The sequence below is a fragment of the Accipiter gentilis genome, chromosome 20, assembly GCF_929443795.1.
Source record: "Accipiter gentilis chromosome 20, bAccGen1.1, whole genome shotgun sequence".
NCBI classification, from domain to species: Eukaryota; Metazoa; Chordata; class Aves; order Accipitriformes; family Accipitridae; genus Astur; species Astur gentilis.
In genome coordinates this window covers 13074961-13092842 of record NC_064899.1, presented here as the reverse complement: position 1 = coordinate 13092842, position 17882 = coordinate 13074961, and the positions used below count along the sequence as shown (strand labels likewise).

The 17882-nt window shown below is 41.7% G+C and overlaps 1 protein-coding gene across 6 annotated transcripts; it reads right to left on the bottom strand.

Annotated features, from left to right (window-relative positions):
* Positions 1 to 8413: 8413 nt before the first annotated feature.
* Positions 8414 to 17536, bottom strand: LOC126048582 (leukocyte elastase inhibitor-like). 6 transcript variants are annotated; one of them, XM_049823769.1, is made up of 7 exons: positions 17511 to 17536; positions 15881 to 16056; positions 13751 to 13888; positions 12850 to 12967; positions 12104 to 12246; positions 11208 to 11375; positions 8414 to 10504 (listed from the first exon to the last, which is right to left on the bottom strand). In XM_049823769.1, the coding sequence occupies exons 2-7, from the start codon at positions 16046 to 16048 to the stop codon at positions 10103 to 10105; spliced, it is 1137 nt and encodes a 378-aa protein (XP_049679726.1). In that variant the 5' UTR covers positions 16049 to 16056; positions 17511 to 17536; the 3' UTR covers positions 8414 to 10102. The 6 variants fall into 6 exon arrangements, with proteins under 6 accessions (XP_049679726.1, XP_049679727.1, XP_049679725.1 ...); XM_049823770.1 differs by lacking the exon at positions 17511 to 17536 and adding an exon at positions 17284 to 17470; XM_049823768.1 differs by lacking the exon at positions 17511 to 17536 and adding an exon at positions 17296 to 17375.
* Positions 17537 to 17882: the final 346 nt, after the last annotated feature.

Here is a 17882-nt window from a genome sequence, read left to right as displayed (position 1 = left end):
TTGAAGCATTTGCTTTTTCTGATGTGTTGCATTTGCTGAACAGTGACTGGTGCTTCATTTCACATTTACAGTATTGCATTTAACGTTTTTTAAAAACTTCTATTTGGCTACCTAATTCAGTTTGTAAATAAATATTTCATTCTTTGGCAAAGGAAAACTGTTCTGGATTGGAGCCATGCCGAGCTCTTTGCACTTCTCTCAAGCTATACCTGTGATACAACCCAGCCTCCTGCTGCTCAGCTACCTGATATACAGAAATTGCAGGTGGGAATGTCTGACATTTGGTGCTTAGATCAGAAGGGCTGCCACAACGGCACATCTGGAGTTCATTCAAAGCAGCTTTTGCAGACCGGGAGGTCTGTGGTCTGAGGATGCAGTTCCAAGTCAGGAAGCCAACTTTAACTTTTCTGCAGCAGGAAATTCAGCTGATTACTGTTATGTTTCAGGACAGATTGCTGCACCTTGGCCTTGATCGAAGGCTTTCAATATATGACCTGCAAAACCTTTTGATTACTGTCTTCTCTTGACCAAAGGGTATTTGTATTGGAGATTAATTTTGTTGTGAGGCTCCCAGCTTGCTAGTCTTCATATTATTAAGTTCTTCTTCATGACAAAAAATGTAGAACTTCAGCCAAGGATTGTGGTGTAACTGAAATGTTTCAGAAATTAAACCGATTGCACGACTGTGTACTGTTAGAGGGTTTGAGTCAGATTCTCTAAATGTTTCTATGTGTTCTCCTTCCTCAGATAAGTACTACTATTCTTCATAGCAGGATGGCCTTGCTCTGAATGGGTTTTGATTTTATGACTCGTGTCATGCATCAAACCATCAAGCAGGATGGTTTAGCAGGGTAGGAGCTACTTCTCTGAGTTTGTGTCTGCCCTTTCAAGATACGTAGAAAGATGGGAACAGAGGTGAAAACACGGATTGTATTAATCCAGAATACTCTTAGCAGAATTGCTTGTGCTATCAATCAATGTTCACTTTAATTCTTAAGACACAGAGAGTTGATGTGAATATTTATTTAAATGGCCTGTGATTTGCAGGCTGACCCCTACTTGAAAACCAAATCAAATCAATGGATTGGTAAACTTAAAGATGTTTTTCTGTCTTTACAGGTGTACCAGAGGTTGGTGTGCTTCCCTTTGATGTAACTGGCAGTTAGAAGTGTTGGGCTAAATAGCAGTCTGAGCTATTTCTTCCATTCTTAATTTCTTCTGTTAGCAAAAAGAATGGGTTGACCTCACCAGATTTTCTTAATTTTGCTAGTACCTACTAATGCTCAAATCGAATACACTACAAAGTTTTACCCAAGGGAAACCCCAGACTGTATTTTCTTGTCTGCAGTTGACGGAAGTCTTTACTCAAAGCCTTAACTTTCTATTTACAGCTCTTCTTTTAGTTATTTAAGACTTGATCAAACTTCCCTTGTTACAACAAATTGCGTCCCAGCTGTTACAGCAAAAGTTGCAGAGAAATTTTGCAGAATGGTAATCGTGTGTTTTGCCCCATACGCCTCTCTAGTACTCCCTGTTCTGGAGCAGCTTGGTGTATTCAGGGTGGGCGTGATGAAAATCCTCTGTGGTGGTCTGCACTCAGCAAAAACTTGGTGGAGTTTAGCTGGCAGAGTCTCTATCAGCCAAAAAGTCTGTGGCTGTGGAGGCGACAGCCATCCAGCTGTGCAGAGATTATTATTTTCTCTGCAGCATCTCCTCTGAGTTGCTTGCTTGCCACTGCAAAATTGCAAAGAGAGACAGTCTCTTCTGTGTTCTCAGTGCTCCCGCGATGGTCCTGCCTCCGTCCTGCAGGAAAAGTGCAGAGGAAGAAAATTGGCATTGCTGAGCTTGTGGCTGAAATGAGAAAAATTGACATCTGCTGCTGCATGGAGAGAGTGGAAGTGAGGCACTAAGAAAGCCTGCAGGTAAGACAAAGTCATTTAAAAGCAGTTATTGACTGTAGCTGTTTGTCCCCTTAAATGTGGCTTTAAAAAGTTCTGCATCAATAGGTGCAAGAGCTGGAGGTGACAGGAAACCGCAACAATGCGGTATGGCCTGTGCAACAAATACCTTGGGTTTCCAGTAGAAGATGGTCTAGTGGTGATACTTACGCATTCTCTGTAATCGATATGAATTGTGGTTCAAGCAAATACAGATTTTTCTAACCCGGTCTGACTAGACTGTGGGTTGTCCCTTTGTAAATACTTAGTCTGTGCTCCTTTCTCCCATTAGCTTCTAAGCAGCCATGCGTTATGCATACGGTGCTATACTGCAAGTTTTCTCTGACGTGGCAGTTCTCCGTCTGTTATTTAGAAGGAGACAAAGACCCATAGCCCTATGCAGAGCCTGAGTCTTTTCCTCATCTACCACCTCACATCTCTATCTACAGTGTGTGACATGATACGTAAGTACTATTTTATAAAGTATTGTGATATTAAGGAAAAAGGATATGGGATCTATTCCCCACGCTCCCCTCCTGACAATGAGGCTATGTCTGTTTGTGGACCAAACTGCGAATGCTCTAAAAGCTGCAGGAAAAAAATGTTTAGGTCAGATGTGTCATGAAGGTAATAAATGAAGTATTCTGTACTAACAGATATAAGGTATGACTTAAATGGGTATGTGGGGATGGAGATGTAGGCATTGCCTTTCCTGTAATTTCACAGACAAGTTATGCAACAATAGAAGTTGCAGAAGATTGTTATATTAAGTACCCACAAAGGATCATTTCTTATTCCTCATATTACAGAGAAAATACCATAACTGTAAACTGTTAAGTCTCTCAGCTGTCTAGCAGGGGCATTGTGTTTTATCCGGTAAAAAACAACAAAGATGGGTGAAATCATAACATGAATTAAAATTAAAATTACTTAATAATTGCAGTGTCAGTCCCAAAATAAAAATTAACTGACTTTTGAAAAAAAGCACATGAGCACCTCCAGGGTAGCACTAGAATCATAAAATACATGACACCAAAAATTGTACTTGAAGGGAAAGAATTTCTCTTTGTAAAGCTTTTCCACAACCTTTCATGATAGCTTATGATAGCCAGAGGATGATTACTCATGGAGCTCTGAGATTAAATGCCAAGTGACTGACCAGGGTCATATGTGTACTAATGCAAGAAGTAAGGCTTTCCATATCTGTGAGGGCTTAGATATAACCATTTACATTCTGTGGCATGTGTATGAGAAGTCATTGCCTAGAACAGAGGATATATTAGTTATAACCCATTAGTGGACTATAATTACTTTTTCAAAACCAGTTTAACTCAGCATTTACTTAGTAACAAACACTGAAGAAAGTAACAAAAAGATGGGTTTATTTTGCTTTGCTAGGCTAGTATCTGGAGGACATAAAGTGTTGCTATTTGGGTCAGATATTAGAGGGCATTCCTGGTGCATGCTTATGGAGTATGCTAGGCAGAGGATTTAGTGATGAAGAATACCCGCAAAGTGTGAAGACAGGTTTAGAATTACTAGTGAGATATTTCAGACTCTTATTCTTGGTAATGTTAGCTTTTATATATTGCAAGAAATTGAAACTACCAGGATAATTCAGCTGTAAGATATGTCGCAACTATTCTCTTCTGGGGTTGGACACACATTGCCAAGGGTTTTGGTCAACAGCTGCCCTGTCTTGTCTAAACAGTGGGTTATAAAACTGGCAGTAGGCTTGGTATCTCTCCATCGCATCTGATGAGGCCCAGAAGCTGATAATACTGATAATTTTTGAAAGCTTGGAGCAAAGTGTCTTTCTAAAGATGAGCAAGTCTTTGGACGAGCTTCATTTGTGTAAATTTGCATGGGTTTTCTTTAACCCATAATTCACTTGTTTCTGTTGTTGGGTTGGAACTTTCTTTTTGCTTGAATTAATGCAGTAATTAATTAGATTAGTATTTTTATCCTGCTAGTCCTCTGAAAGGCGTATGGAGAAATAAGGCAAGATGTGGTCATGGTAAGGCCACCCCAGAAGTTTAAGGGACTTCAGTTCTATACAAGTCCAGGTTAGCAAAAGTTTTCATAACTAACAGATTTGAGCCAGGGATCTTGTCTGGTGCTCCCGTGGGAGCTTTTGAGCACCGTATGGAGGAACACGTGGGTCAGGGTGGAAGCAGGGCTACGGGACTCCTGATTGCACAAACGTAGCTGAATCTCCACGGGGGAGTAATGGAGTGAGGAAGCGCCCCTGAAACACTGGTTCAGAATAATCCAAGCAGCCAGGACCGCTGTGATCAGCACCGGCCATGAGGCTGAAATCACAGAATTGGGATGGGAGCTTTGGGACTGGTCCCCACAAAACAGCTCCTTCAGGACTGGAGCAGAACAGCGGTGGTGAGTCCTCCCTCCCTGATCCTCACGCCTACTGCTGAGACAAGTTCAGCCTGCGAGAAGGGAGCTGAGGAGGTGCATGGGGTGAGACAGAGTCCTGGGTTTCCATAAACTGTATGTTGTTTATTTGATGTGGAGGAGGGGAGAAGGAGCTTTAATCAAGCTGTTCCTGCACTGGTCACAATTGTTTTTTCGATGTATATGGTGAGTTTCGCATGGTTCTTGGTACTGTTTCCCGTTTTCCCCACCAAGAGAAAATAAAAAAATAATAAGTAGAACCTGCTGACCTTACTATGGAGACTTCATTAGTAATTTCCCAGTGGCAAAATTAGTCTGGCTAGGAACCTAGGTCAGTTCTATTTATCATGCAGATGAACTCCCCAGTGGCCCCCAGTCCTCGGTCTCTCCCATCACCAGAAGGTCACAGAGGATGGCTAGGGCTCTGCAGGTTTTCTGCCGCGTTACAGGACGAGAGTCAAAGCGCTAAAGGGATTTCACTAAGTGCTCGTGGAGTGACTAATACACAAGACAAACGAGCTTGCGATTGTCCTACGCCAGGGGATACTGCCAACATTTAAGCCAATAGCTCAATGGTTACATGTGGTGGATGCACACTAATATTTTTCCTTGTGACTGAGTTTACTGCGTACTCTGGGTAGGATGCCTTTTCCTTCTCCTTCCCCTACTCCTCCCTTTCCTTGGAAACTATCAGTTGTCTCCCCATGCCCCAGTTTCAGAGCAGAGTTAGTCAGGATATCTTTTCCAGTGCTGGAATAAATCTAAGCAGCACGTGCTTTCCTTCAGAGGGCAGCACAGCTTGGCAAAATGTTCAGAGGTGCTTTTTCATTCCTCAGCCACCGGTGGGTTTTTCTCAGTCCTATATGAAAAGAGATCGCACCCCTCAGGAGAGCTCCATCAGACAGTGCAGTATGATGTGCAGGTTACTAAAATGTTGGCAACAAGTTAAAGTTCAAAAGCCATCATGCCTCGTGGCCTCTTTCCAAGCAAAGTATTATTTCACTTTTCCCTTCCTCCCTATGGTGATTAGCAAGATGTTACACGGGAACCAGAGTGGCTGCTCCCTGCTCCTCCCTCCCACTGATGCGCATCTCTTCTATTCCCTCTAAAGAAGGTCGTCTCCACTGATTGAAGAACTCCGTGCTCCATTAAAAAGTCCGCCAGGACCAGATGCCCTCACAAATGGACATTTCACCCCACATCATTCCTGTGTCTCTGGAACAGACCCAAGGCAAAAATGTCTGTTTCATCTCACGATGATGTGTAAAGTGTCTGCTTAGGATTGGCAATGTTTCTTTCAACAAGCAGAAGCCAATCTCCTAGGGAAGTTGCTCCGAAAGCGCAAGATGAAAGAATGCAATTAAAAAATAGTGGAAGTGTATTTCTTTGTTTTCTGGCTTTTGAGTGCCTGGGGCTTACCTTTTGAAGCTCACTTAAGGGCAAGAATGGTCTCTTCTTAAGAATCAAATACTGATATACTGGTGTATCCATCATCAGAGTGTAGAGCTTTAAGGAAATACCAAATATTGTTGCACTGCCACCAAAAAATTGGGGATGAGATTTATGATCCTGTCAGGTGACAGCTGCTTCCACTGGAGCTTCAGGAGCACCATCAAAATCTGCCATACCACGATCTCTTTTTCTCTTACGTAGGTTGTTCCACTAAGAAGTAACACAGACCATGAGAAAGGCCATCCCATAGCCCATGTTGGGGAATTCAATACATGTGAAAAACAACTTGTACTGATATAAGTTGTTTCTCCCAGTAGTAACACACCAATGTCAAAGATATGGATAGCAAGACCAGAAACATCAATTAAATAATGCCCCCAATGAATTCCATTGCAGTTTTTTAGAAAATTATCTAATATTGTTTCTATTATTTAGCTAGCTTGACTTTTGCAGATAAAAAAATGGATGATATAGCTGGTAAGGGGTTGTCCAGGCTCTTATGCTAAATATTTTTGTGAAATCATTACTTCTATTTTATTTTTCTTGCACTGTTTTCCATGCACAAAGAATTTAAATCCTCCATTAACTTCTAGGCTGCATTTTTTTCCCCTTTTCTGTGAGTATTTTCTCTTGTGTTGAGAGAAAAGTTCTTGGCCAAAATGACTGTCTATCATATTCCATGATAGGACTTCAAAGTGATTATACAAGCTGGTTGTTTCAAGTTCTATTTAACCTGAAGATACAACATTTTCTGGCTGATGCGATGAACTCATCATCTGAATTGCCAGCAGCCGCTGCGCATGCTCAGCATGTTTCCAAACAGGTTGTGCTCTCCAGGATTTTGGCTGTGGTTTTTGTCTTTTATTAAGTAGTCAGGGATTGCATAGGCCCCTTACTGAATACGGATAAGAGTACGTATTTAGTTACTACCATAAGATGACATGACAGAGCTAGACAGGTTCGCTACAGTAAATAAAAATAAAAAAAAACAACAACAAAAAAAAAAAAACAAAAAACAAAAAACAAAAAACCAGTTCCTGACTTAAGTTGCACCTCTTTATCTCAATAGGTTCAAGTGAATTGCACTGGTCTTATTCCTATCTAATGAAACCATATTAAAAAAATCAAGACAAATATCTGTCCCCGAGACATCTGGGGATTTGATCAGGTTTATGTACTTTATCAGGATTTTAGTCATATATAAAAACATTTAACATTGCAAGTATTACTAAACATGCTCTGAGTTAACTCATCTATGTGAACTTATCTCTAGGATAAGGTGACTTAAAACCCAGAGATAACTGTCCTCCTTATCCACACGATGGTAGATACTTTCTAGGAAGAGCAACTTAAATGGTATGATTCAGACAGAAAGCAGCCAAATGGTGGTGCTGGGTGGTGGTTTTTCTTTTTAAATTACTGAAATCAAAGGGCTATCGTAAAGAGTCGATGTAAGCAGTAGGACAAAGTCTGTCTTGCTCATCACAGTGAGCAACAACTGCTCTGAGTTTTGGCTTGTTATAAAGCCCGGTCTGCTTAGGAGCGGCCAAAATGGAGAGTGACCTCTCTCTGCTGTAATCCTCTCTTCCACTGGAAGAAAATCACATGTTGTCTTCTCAGACCAGCAGGCTGTTGCAAATTAGTTTTGAACAGGGAAGTTTCATGCTCAAGTACTTCTTGGTCCCCTCCTAGGAAGTTTAGCTGCAGTCAGTCTGACTTTTTAATGTTGCAGTCCCCTGGGTTAATATAAATGAAAGGTTTTATATATGGAAAGTATTTTTTTTTGTACAGTGGGAGTGTGGGTTTCTGACTGCTACTTAGCTAAGACTAAGGCTAGGGTCCTGATTTTATATAGAGACTTCTGATGTGACATTCTCTCATATATGTTGTACCTTTAACTCATTAAAATTACATTTTCTTCCTTTTTCCTCAGTTAAAGCATCTCAGACTGAAAATTACCATTCTTTGAACTCAGTGAGACCTGTGTTCATTCAGTAGTTCCAAAAATAAAGTCCTTCACATGAGCTAGCTGAAGCAGCATTTCATTTTTTAGAAATGTGAATACAGCTGGCATTCCAGTTTTCCCTGCTGGAGTCAGCCCTTGTCAGTCACTTGTTCTGACAGGAGCACAGGGAAAAAAGGAGTATTAAGAAAAAACACTTACAACCTTCTTATATGGGACATGAATTATGGGAAGGGGATATTTGCCAATAGGCCGGCTGGGGGTTTTTAAATGGTTGAGAGATTCTTGATTGAGATTGAGATTCTTGTTGCAGAGATTTTCTTTTGTGCATCCTGTCTGTAGAAAGCCAAATTTGTCTCAATGTAATATTTCAGTTACTGAATACTGAGACCAAAGTAATAAATACATGAGTCTCCTCATAAAGCTACACTGATTTGTACTATTATGCAAGGTTTTATCTTTCTTCTGATATCCTGGTAATTACAGCCCTAAAAGCCTTCAGACGTCACGTATCTTGCATGCATTGACTGAGTTTAAGCATATAAAGATAAGGATGTAATTACAGTGGAGTTTTGAGCCTTACTCTAGCCAAAACCCATCTATGGCAGCAGAAGCTTTATTTGCTAAAAGGCTGAAGATAAAGGCCCAGAACTAATACAACGTCCAAGTTTTTACATGGGCTTTGTGCCAGTATTTTTCTCACTTATTTGTGAAGCATTGGGTTTCCGAAGCATTCAGCACAGAAGGGGTTATGTTCACATCTGCACTCTGCAATACATGCTCTCCTTTACAAATTTACCAGAGCCTTTGCAACTGAGGTATTGCTAACACACGGAAACACGTTTACTAATGTGCAGACCAAGTACTCGTGTCATTGCATATAAACCGTTACTCTCTGCCTGTAGGTGCTAGCAGCTGGGGTCATTACACTTGCAGGGGAAGCTGATGGTTCATGCAATCATCTCTTCTACTGAGGAATTTGTTTTTCAGTATTTTCACCTACTCTGAACGGGCCAAGGACTTCAGGCAGCTGATCACACCTGCTGCACCAGTGGTTTTCTCTGGAGCTAGCCTTCAGGTAGACGGTTATTTTTGTACTCTGAGATACTTAATTGCATGCAGAAATTTCCATTTGGAACACGAGTTTAAGAAAAAGGCTCTATTTGCATGAAGACAAAATTAATATTTTTCAATTATGGAAAGTTTGCAATTACAGAAATTATTGTGCTCCACTTAGAACTGAAGTTGTACAGGTAAATATTACAGTACCCAAGATATACATGATACAAGCAAATAACCCCAGAAATAAACACAGAACACTAACAGTATGTAATTACAGTGGCTCCCAGGCATATGGCTGTTGTACAGTACAAAAGGTTTGTGTATAAAGAGGTATCAGTTCAGTAAATATTGAATCCTTGTACATAGAGACACATCAGATATTTATTGCAGACTATAGACAGACATCCTCTGGGAAGCTGAAGCATTTTTTGAGGATTACATAGGTTCTGGCCAGAATCTAACGTCATATTGAAAACTTCTGAACTTGTGGAAAGGCACCCATTAGCTTCAAGCACCTAAAACCTCAAAGCCGTGATAGCTTCTCATGTTTTCAATAACTAAAATGGCACCAGACTATAAATTTTAAAAATCCTCTTTAAACACATCACCTAAAGTTGTTGTTCTTCTCCTCATTCAAAAGCTGCATTGCAGGTTTTCTGGCTAATGACTGGAAGGGGTTACTTTTGTTTAAATAGCTTAATCCTTTCTCTATTAATAGATGTCTCTAACAAATGTTATCATCTGACCGATTTCACAACAGAACTGGGTAAACCCAGCTGTTTAGTATCATGCCTTTTGGTGCCTAGAAGTATTTTATTAAGGTATTGAAAAGCAAGACTTTAGGGGAGGAACAGCTTTGCAAGAACATCCTAGTATGCATGCATAAGGAATGACTGGATTATTGTAAGTTATTACAACAGGGGGCTGTCAACACCGAGAAACCCCATGCAAGGATGCGTACAGGGTGATCCCGTGCTTTAAAAGACACACATTTCTTCCAAGAGTATTTCTAATTCTAGTCCAATTTAAAAAGATTTTTTTCTGCCTACAGTTAAGAATTTCTTAGTTATTAAAGCTTATGGCAATCTCAAGAAAGAAAAATAAATTACTTCTCAGTTTCTCTGGGATTGTTTTAGTGGGAAAGGCAGAATCTCAGTGAAAAAGTGACTGGGTACCCAAGACAGGAGCATTAACTTTCTTGGATCAAAATCCAACTCATTCAGGAGCAAAGCTTTCATTGACTACAGCAGGAACTGGTCTGCAAATGCGAAGTTCTCTTTTATGGAGAAGCATATCTGCCAAAGAAAAGTATGCTTTGCGTTGGGTTGTGGCGAATAAAGAAAAGGAAAGGATGGTCAGCATTGAACTCCTCTTCCATAGCCATGCAGAGCATAGCAATGCCAGCAGTGGCAGCTGCAGCTTCCGTGCCTTCCTCGTTCACTTCTACAAAAGTCTTGTGGACAATTTTAGAGAGAAAGAGGTCATGTGCCCCTGACATTCCCGACAAGTCAGCCTTGCCACTGTCAAATATATCCAACAAGCCCATAGCGGCTAAATCTGATTTAAGGTCGTAGCTTTCTTCTAGCTTAAACTTTGGCAAATGCACATGAACATCAGTGGAATATAGATGCTCTGGACATGTCCATTCCTGGAGCTTCTCTAAGGTAAGCTGCTTTTCCAGCTAGAATTAAAAAGACAGAGATCATTACATATCACCAGTGTAGAAATATTTCATTTTCAGTAACATTTACAAGGCTTTATACAGCACTATACGACTATAAAGCAACTATACAAAAATGACCATACCCATCTCTTTGATAGGTCCATATTGATCAAACAAATGCTATTAAAATTAGGTGGAGTCAGTGCAGTTTATACTTTACAAAGTAATGCAGACATTTGCTTCTTGCTGCAATGTACAGAAGGGAAGAACATGCTCTGATAGCAACTCAACCCAGTTACTGTTTAATGTAACTAAATGGAATTACATAATTAAAAACAAGTAACAAAAATAATCATCAGAGAGCTCAAAGAAGCTGATGTGTTCCTGGTCATTTAATGGGAAACACTGTCACTACTTCAAGGCTATGAAAATACTGACTTTGAAAGGTAATGCAAGAAAAGTTCTGTCATTAAAAAAAAAAAAAAAAAAGCAAGGCAAGTTAATTCCCATAACTTTGTTTTTGCATTCTCCCTCATGGTTCGGTTCGTCAAGCCAAAAGGACACGTGAACACAACCTACAAAACTTCTCTTCCTAATACAGCTAAATGTCTAAAAATACGCTTGATGGATATAGGGCTCTAAAAACACAGGTTTATTAAGGCTTTAATTTTGAATGGCTGAACTTATCCATTAAATAACTGCATTAGCTTAGATGGGTCACCTTCTGCAGTCCAGTGGAGTCATCTTCAATGTCATCAGGTAACAGGATGATCATACTAAGTTCTCTTCCATCGTAAGGCAGCTCTAAAAGACGGATCCTCACTTCAGGGATGTAACCAAAACGAAATTTATTTTTCTGATACATCATTTTCACTGTCTTTCTTTCATTCTGGATGGATAAAAGGTACCAAAAATAACGGTTAAGAAAATACTCATTTAAAGAACTGATAGGAAACAACTAAGTTAAAAATTGCATTCTTGCAAAAACTCTTCCTCCATTATGTCAGGTGATTATAAAACTTCCTTCATCAAACTCTTGACTGACTGTTTAATAACAGTTTCTTCTGAAGACATAATGAGTTTGTATAATATTTGGTTCTCCTTTGGCTTCTATAGCACAGACCTCACAAACGGAAACAATTTCTTCGAGTTGCTGTACCTTTATATTGCTCTAGCCCCCAAAATGACAACATTAAAAGTCAACAAAGATCAACTCTATTCAGCATAAAGTAGATGACTGTATACAGTGTCTTGAGAAAATGGGGCTTAACCAAAATGTGCAATCATTTAATGCTGTTTATCTAGCATCACAAACAGGCACAGTTCATAGCAGCTGAAACTGCTAGCGGACAGAAACTCTGCTAGGCACAGGCAGGGTCCCAATCTATACGTGAGAATTGTCTCTGACGCTATTTCAGTGAGACGACAATATAGCTTCCTGAATACAGGAGAATACTAAAATCCATAAAAAACTCTTTTGGGTGAACTGAAAACATTCATTAAAGACTTTCTATCTATATGTTTTTATTATTTTATCTGTAAACAAAGCTTCGCTTTAGCACCGATATTATTTGACCATTTTGTTAGATATATACTACCAAGACGTATCTGTATTACCTTATTTAACCGAAACGGCATGTCAGTGGTGTCGGCTTCTTTAAATTTGTCTGCCCAGTTGCCTTTGAAATAAATAGCGTTCACCAGTACAAGCTTGGTCGTGTCATCAACTGAGCCTTCAGACAGCAGATTAGGGATTTTACCTTCAGAGGGGGCAGGAAAAAAATGTCACAACAAAATCTTGTACTAAGTTGCTGGCATATAAAACATACATGAAGAAACCGATGCCACAGAAATACTACAAATATAGAACTCCAGTCCACTCCTGTAATAAAGTGTCTTTCAGTACCTGTCACCTTACTTCATACTTTTTAATAGTACATGCTACTGTAACTTTTGATATACAGTAATTTGATGAAAATGTAATATTTTTAGCTTAAACTGTCACATATGACTCATCATACAAGGATTAGAAAATACCCACACTTAGGATTACTGGATTTAGAAATACATATACAATATGGACTGGGACTGTCTAAAACAAATTCTCCAACTCATGAGTAAAAATCTATCTTTTGGCATCTCCTCCTGCACTCATCGGCCTGAACACAAAAAAAAATGGAAAAGTCTCAGGACTTATGGAACTGTTTAAATGTCTTGCTTAGGTATTTTCTGGTTCTGCCAACGCATCAAGTGAATATCCCAGGGCAAAATTAAACTGCTCTAAAGGCAGCAGAGAATAAAGCCTATTCCTGCTCCCAAAGTATGAAACACTGCCAGTTACTTTATTAACCAGAGTAGTTTACCTTCAGTTTTCTTCTCTACCCACTGGTTAATTTCCTTCCTGGCTTCATCACAAGCCTGAAGAAAATCAACTGTAGCCAAATCAGCTCCATATAATTTCCGAGTATTAGTCAGGAAATCCTAGATTTTGGAACGATAAGAATAGCTTTCATTGCATGCGGATAAGAAAACATCTCTTTATGATGTAGATAAGGTGCATGTCAAACAATTTATCACCTGCTCTGAGGTGGGGCTCTAACAGGTTGGGGTTTTTTCCCCCTCTCAGAGTAAACCTCATAATTCATCTGCCATGTATACAGCTGAGGGGGTGCTTACTGCAGGTGTTGCAATATTTACCTGTCATTCTCCTGAAACGGGCTCAAGCACAGCCAGGATAAAACAAAACTCTCCAAAAGAGCTGAAGAGGGATAAAAATAGCAACCCAGGTGCATACAAGGGTATAATCCACTGGTGAAGAGGCATGTTGTTGAGACATGTTGGGCATCCCCTCCCAACTAAATACAGGGTTTTCAAAAATATGTAAGTAACATGGTACTAGACCAATGAAAAATCCTAAAAAGCTGATTGCAACAGACACAGAGCCGGTTGCATCCTAAAAAGCTCATTGCAACAGAGTGGGGTGTTATGATAGTTACTGAAAACTAAAAACCTAGACAAGTGGTTTTTTCTCTTGAGCCCAAAAGCAGCAGAACCGAACAAGCAATGAGAAGGGTTTGCTGTGTAGCATCCTTTAGGTGAGATGCACAGATGCCTACAGATATGGAAATGCATATGCGTGTAAGCAACACTTTTGTCGACTGCCCAGTAACATTTAGAAATATCCCTAGAAATATTTCTACTTCATAAGTACTCAAAATAGCTGCATTTTCCCACCAGGTTCCATCATGCTCTGCACCAACATACCGGCAAAAAGCTGTAGGACTTCTCTCCAAAAAGCCGACTGGCAAGCCGTAAGAGATAGGGAGCATTGCATCTGTTTATATCCATAGTCAGAGTCTGAAATCTTGAATGAATATCTTGAACTTTGTCAAAATGAAGCGTCTGAAATAAAAGAAGTGAACTAGCTGCTGCTAATACGGTCTTAAAAGAATATACAGTGTATCTATAGGATGGGTCCGATCCAGCAGGTAGGTAGGTTGAAGAAAGAGAAAAGAGGCTGGAAGCTGCTTAGAGACTTCTATTAACCTCAGAGAGTGAATGAAACTGTTCCTGCATCAGCTACTTGCGTTAAGCTCCTGGTTTATGCGTAGCCACAGCTGAAGCTGTTGATCACGGCCCCGAGTCCTGTCCACGCCACGCCTGCGTGCCTCCCCTCCGTGGACCACTGGGCACAAGGACTCATTCCCAGGTGGGGACTTGAAAAGGGAGACGATGCCGTAGGGACACTTTAGCTTTCTCGCTTTCCCCTTTGGCCCAAGGGGTTTTGCTTTTCAGAACATACGATCAAAACTAGCACAGGTTGGGTCTTAAGAAAACTTAGAACCATTATCTTTTATGGTTTTATGAACATATAATTGCTTATATATATATATAAAACTGCATCATCTTAAAAATCAAATGCATTACTGCAGTTTTTCTTCACCAGTACCTCCTCTCCCAGAGGCAAGCTGGCTGTCCAAGGCTTACAGATATGACAGCAGAAGCTGCCAGACCTCATCGACAGGGAAGGCTAGACCAGAGCAGGGACATTCACGTTCAGATTTAAACCATGTATTTCTCAGAAGACTGAGAAAGACTGTTTCTGAGACTGCTGTGAAACAGCCCCTGGTTCCAAAGGAAAGCCCTCATTTTATCTCACCGGGTTTTTGGTCAGGCCTTGCTGCCCACGTTAATGCAAGCTGGGTTGTACACATGAATAGCTGAGCAAAACCGTCACGGAGGCAACCTACAATAGGATTATTATCACAGAAACAGATTTCTATATGCTTGCAAACAGCCCTTGACAGTTACCAGTCACTGCCTCCTTAATCAGCTATGTTTTCATAAGCAAAGCATTATGGTATGGGAACGTGCATTATTGAGGGTGACTGTGCTGAAACACTTTTTTTTTTTTCCCCCCCCTCAAGTTCTTTTTGTATGATTTCTCCTGTCAGGACATTTATTGTGGGCGAGGCTGTCAGTTTGATTACATGAAATACACATTCAAAGTCTGTTTGTACAAGTAATGAGAAAATAATTTTATTGTCTTATGCAGTAAGCACAGCACCACTCAACAGTATAAAACAGTTCCTCCTAAAGTCCAGAATACAAAGGTGAACTTATTCATGGCCAAATACGTGACGATGACTGCAATGAGAAGTCTCATACGCCCTTTTGCACCAATGGGCGTTAGCCTAACAAAGGGGAAAAATAATAGTGACCAAGTCCCTTCCGTGCAGGAGGCCTCAGGGGAAACTGGCACACTCCCATGTATGCCATTTTTGCAATTTATAATGAGTTTTTTTGAACTAGCCTACCTAAACTAAGTCTACAGTAAGAACAAGCATGTGGGCTCAGCTCCTCCAGATACCCGAGTGCCTGTTACTACGATACTGATAACTTAGGTAGCACCATCAAGTATTATAGTTGTTACCCTCTAAATATAGAACTATATATTACTATTGTGTTTCTTACAAAATACACAGTATTATTAGCAATAAGCGTACCACTGGTGACCTTGTATTATAAATCAATAGTTCTTTGTCCAAATGTCTCTAGAAAACTAATAAGGCCTTGCTGCTGGAAACTCCAATCAATTTAAATGGTGACTGATTAATTAATGAAATTAGTTTCCTACTTCAAGAATTAACAAGTGAAATAAAATGAGAACCAAGGGCCATAGCAAATATGGAAAGAGGGCTCTGGAGCAGAGCAGGCAGAAGGTAACTGCAGAAATGAGCCTGAGGAAGACTCTGAGCATGACAGAAATCTTTTCTTGAGCCCATAAAAATAATACCCTCCTTTCATTTTCCGTCCTCTAAGCCACAACAATTTTTAATGTAAATAAAATATAAAGCAAAAGAGAAATTATATATATATTCTTTTTTTACTAACCTTCAGCACCTGTGCTTTTGTATTACCTTTGGCCCCTAAAAGGACCATGGCCAGAGCAGCAGAGACACTAACAGGAGAGAAGAAAACATTCCCCGTTGGGTTGGTCTCATTAAGCCTCCTGAACAGATCAAGTGCAAATCTGCTGTTGGCATTACGCAGGTTCTCCATCGTTATAGCTGAAAAATAAAACAGTCAGTAAGGACTCGGGGAAACGCTCTTCAAAAAATTAACCTAATCTTGTGCGACTCACAAAGACTGAATTAATTGGGTTGCAGCTGGGTACAGAAACAGCAAGAATTTGTCAGTGCATCTTCTTGAAAACAAATCAGTCACATTGAAAAAGTGGGGGGGGGGGGGTTCCACATAAACTGTATATCTCAACCTTACCTATCACACTAACTTTAAAGACACTATTTAAAAAATTCCTTGCTTTCTAACTTGAAATTGGAAGTACGCGTGCTGGCAGGCTTGCAAGTTAAAATCCTTCAGTCCCACAGGCCCAGCGCACCCCAGAGAGCTCACTCACGCAGCTTTCCCCCCGCTCTTCTACCCAAATCCCGCACAGAGCACGTTCACAATAACTGCTCAGGGAGACTTAGACACCTTTCAGCAAGCCGCCCACCTTCCTGGCACAAACCACGCCACAAAAAGGTGTCAATCCAGCCAAAGGCTTCGATGCACGCTTACCTTCAGCGGTGTAAAGCACTGCTATCTTCACCAGCCTGCTTTGCCAGCGACAAGCGAGCCACCTGCACGCTGCGTCCAGGTACGAACGCACCTGAGTCCCAACAAAGCTGAGCAGCCGTAAACGCCCAGGCAGAGCCTGAGGTTTTGTTTGCCGAAGGCGACGTACCAGCTAGCGAAGGCAGAAGCGAAGCGCCGAACAGACAAAGCATCAGGGCTGACGCTGCACAGCCGGAGCAGGGATTTATTTGGGCGAGATGCTCCCCAGGAGGCTCTTTGGGCAGGGTGAAAGGTGTGAGGGCTGGGTCGGGTGCACGAACCTACCCGAAGGCTAGTGGCAGTACGGCTTGATGCTGTAAAACCTTCCTGCCCACCCAGCTCAGAGTCTCACTTCTCTTTGCGCGCAGTGGAACTGCGTCCAGCTTGTTTCCTCACCGAGTTTCACTTTGACACAGGCATTTGTGCATCTGCCCCCGGCAACCATGGCAGCAGCCCAGTAATACTGGACAAGTACTGTCCAGACCCAACTACGCGGAGCAGTTTCCGCCAGAATTCGGCTGTTTCCAGCACAGCCTTTTCTACAGGAACTGCAGAATAACGCTGTCTGCTTCCACCGCCGGGCAGATAACCCCCCCTGCATCTTCACAATGTTCCTTTACCTAGCTCTATACTAAAAAAAAATCCCCCCCAAACAAACCAAAAAGAACCCAAACACAAACCCCAGAGCGTACTTCGCGTTCCACCGAAACCAGCCGTTGCAGGGCCCCCACCCCAAGGCTGCCCGAGAAGCGCCCACCTGCCCCGCACGGACCCCGCCGCCGGGGCCAACAATTTCTGGGATTTAAGTCCCGTTATCGCCCCGTTCCCGTAGAAAGCACCCGGCGGTTGGGGAGGAGGCAGCCCTGACCCCCCTCCCTTCCCTCCCCCCGACCCCCAAGGGCCCTACCGGAGCGGAGCGGCCGCCGGGGCGGAGCGAGGGGCGGGAGCTGGAGCCCGCAGCGGGGCGGCTCTGCATTGCCCGGCCAAGGGGAGGCGGCGGCCGCCAGCGGGAGAGCCATTAAAAAACCAAACCACCCAAAGCCCAGGATTGGGTGGTTTGGGTCTTTTTTTTTTTTTTTTGCCCCGTGGAAGAAGCGCACCGGGACCTCGTAGGGTAGCACTTCTCTGCCTATGCTCAACTTTTAGGATCACAGCTACCTTTACTTTGTTAAGGCATGGAGGGTTCTCCTTGATTCAACCCGGTGGTTTTTTCCCCATCCACCAGGAATACACCTCTCCCCTAGTGCCTCTCTGGGCTTGGGGTGCAGAGCACCAGCCC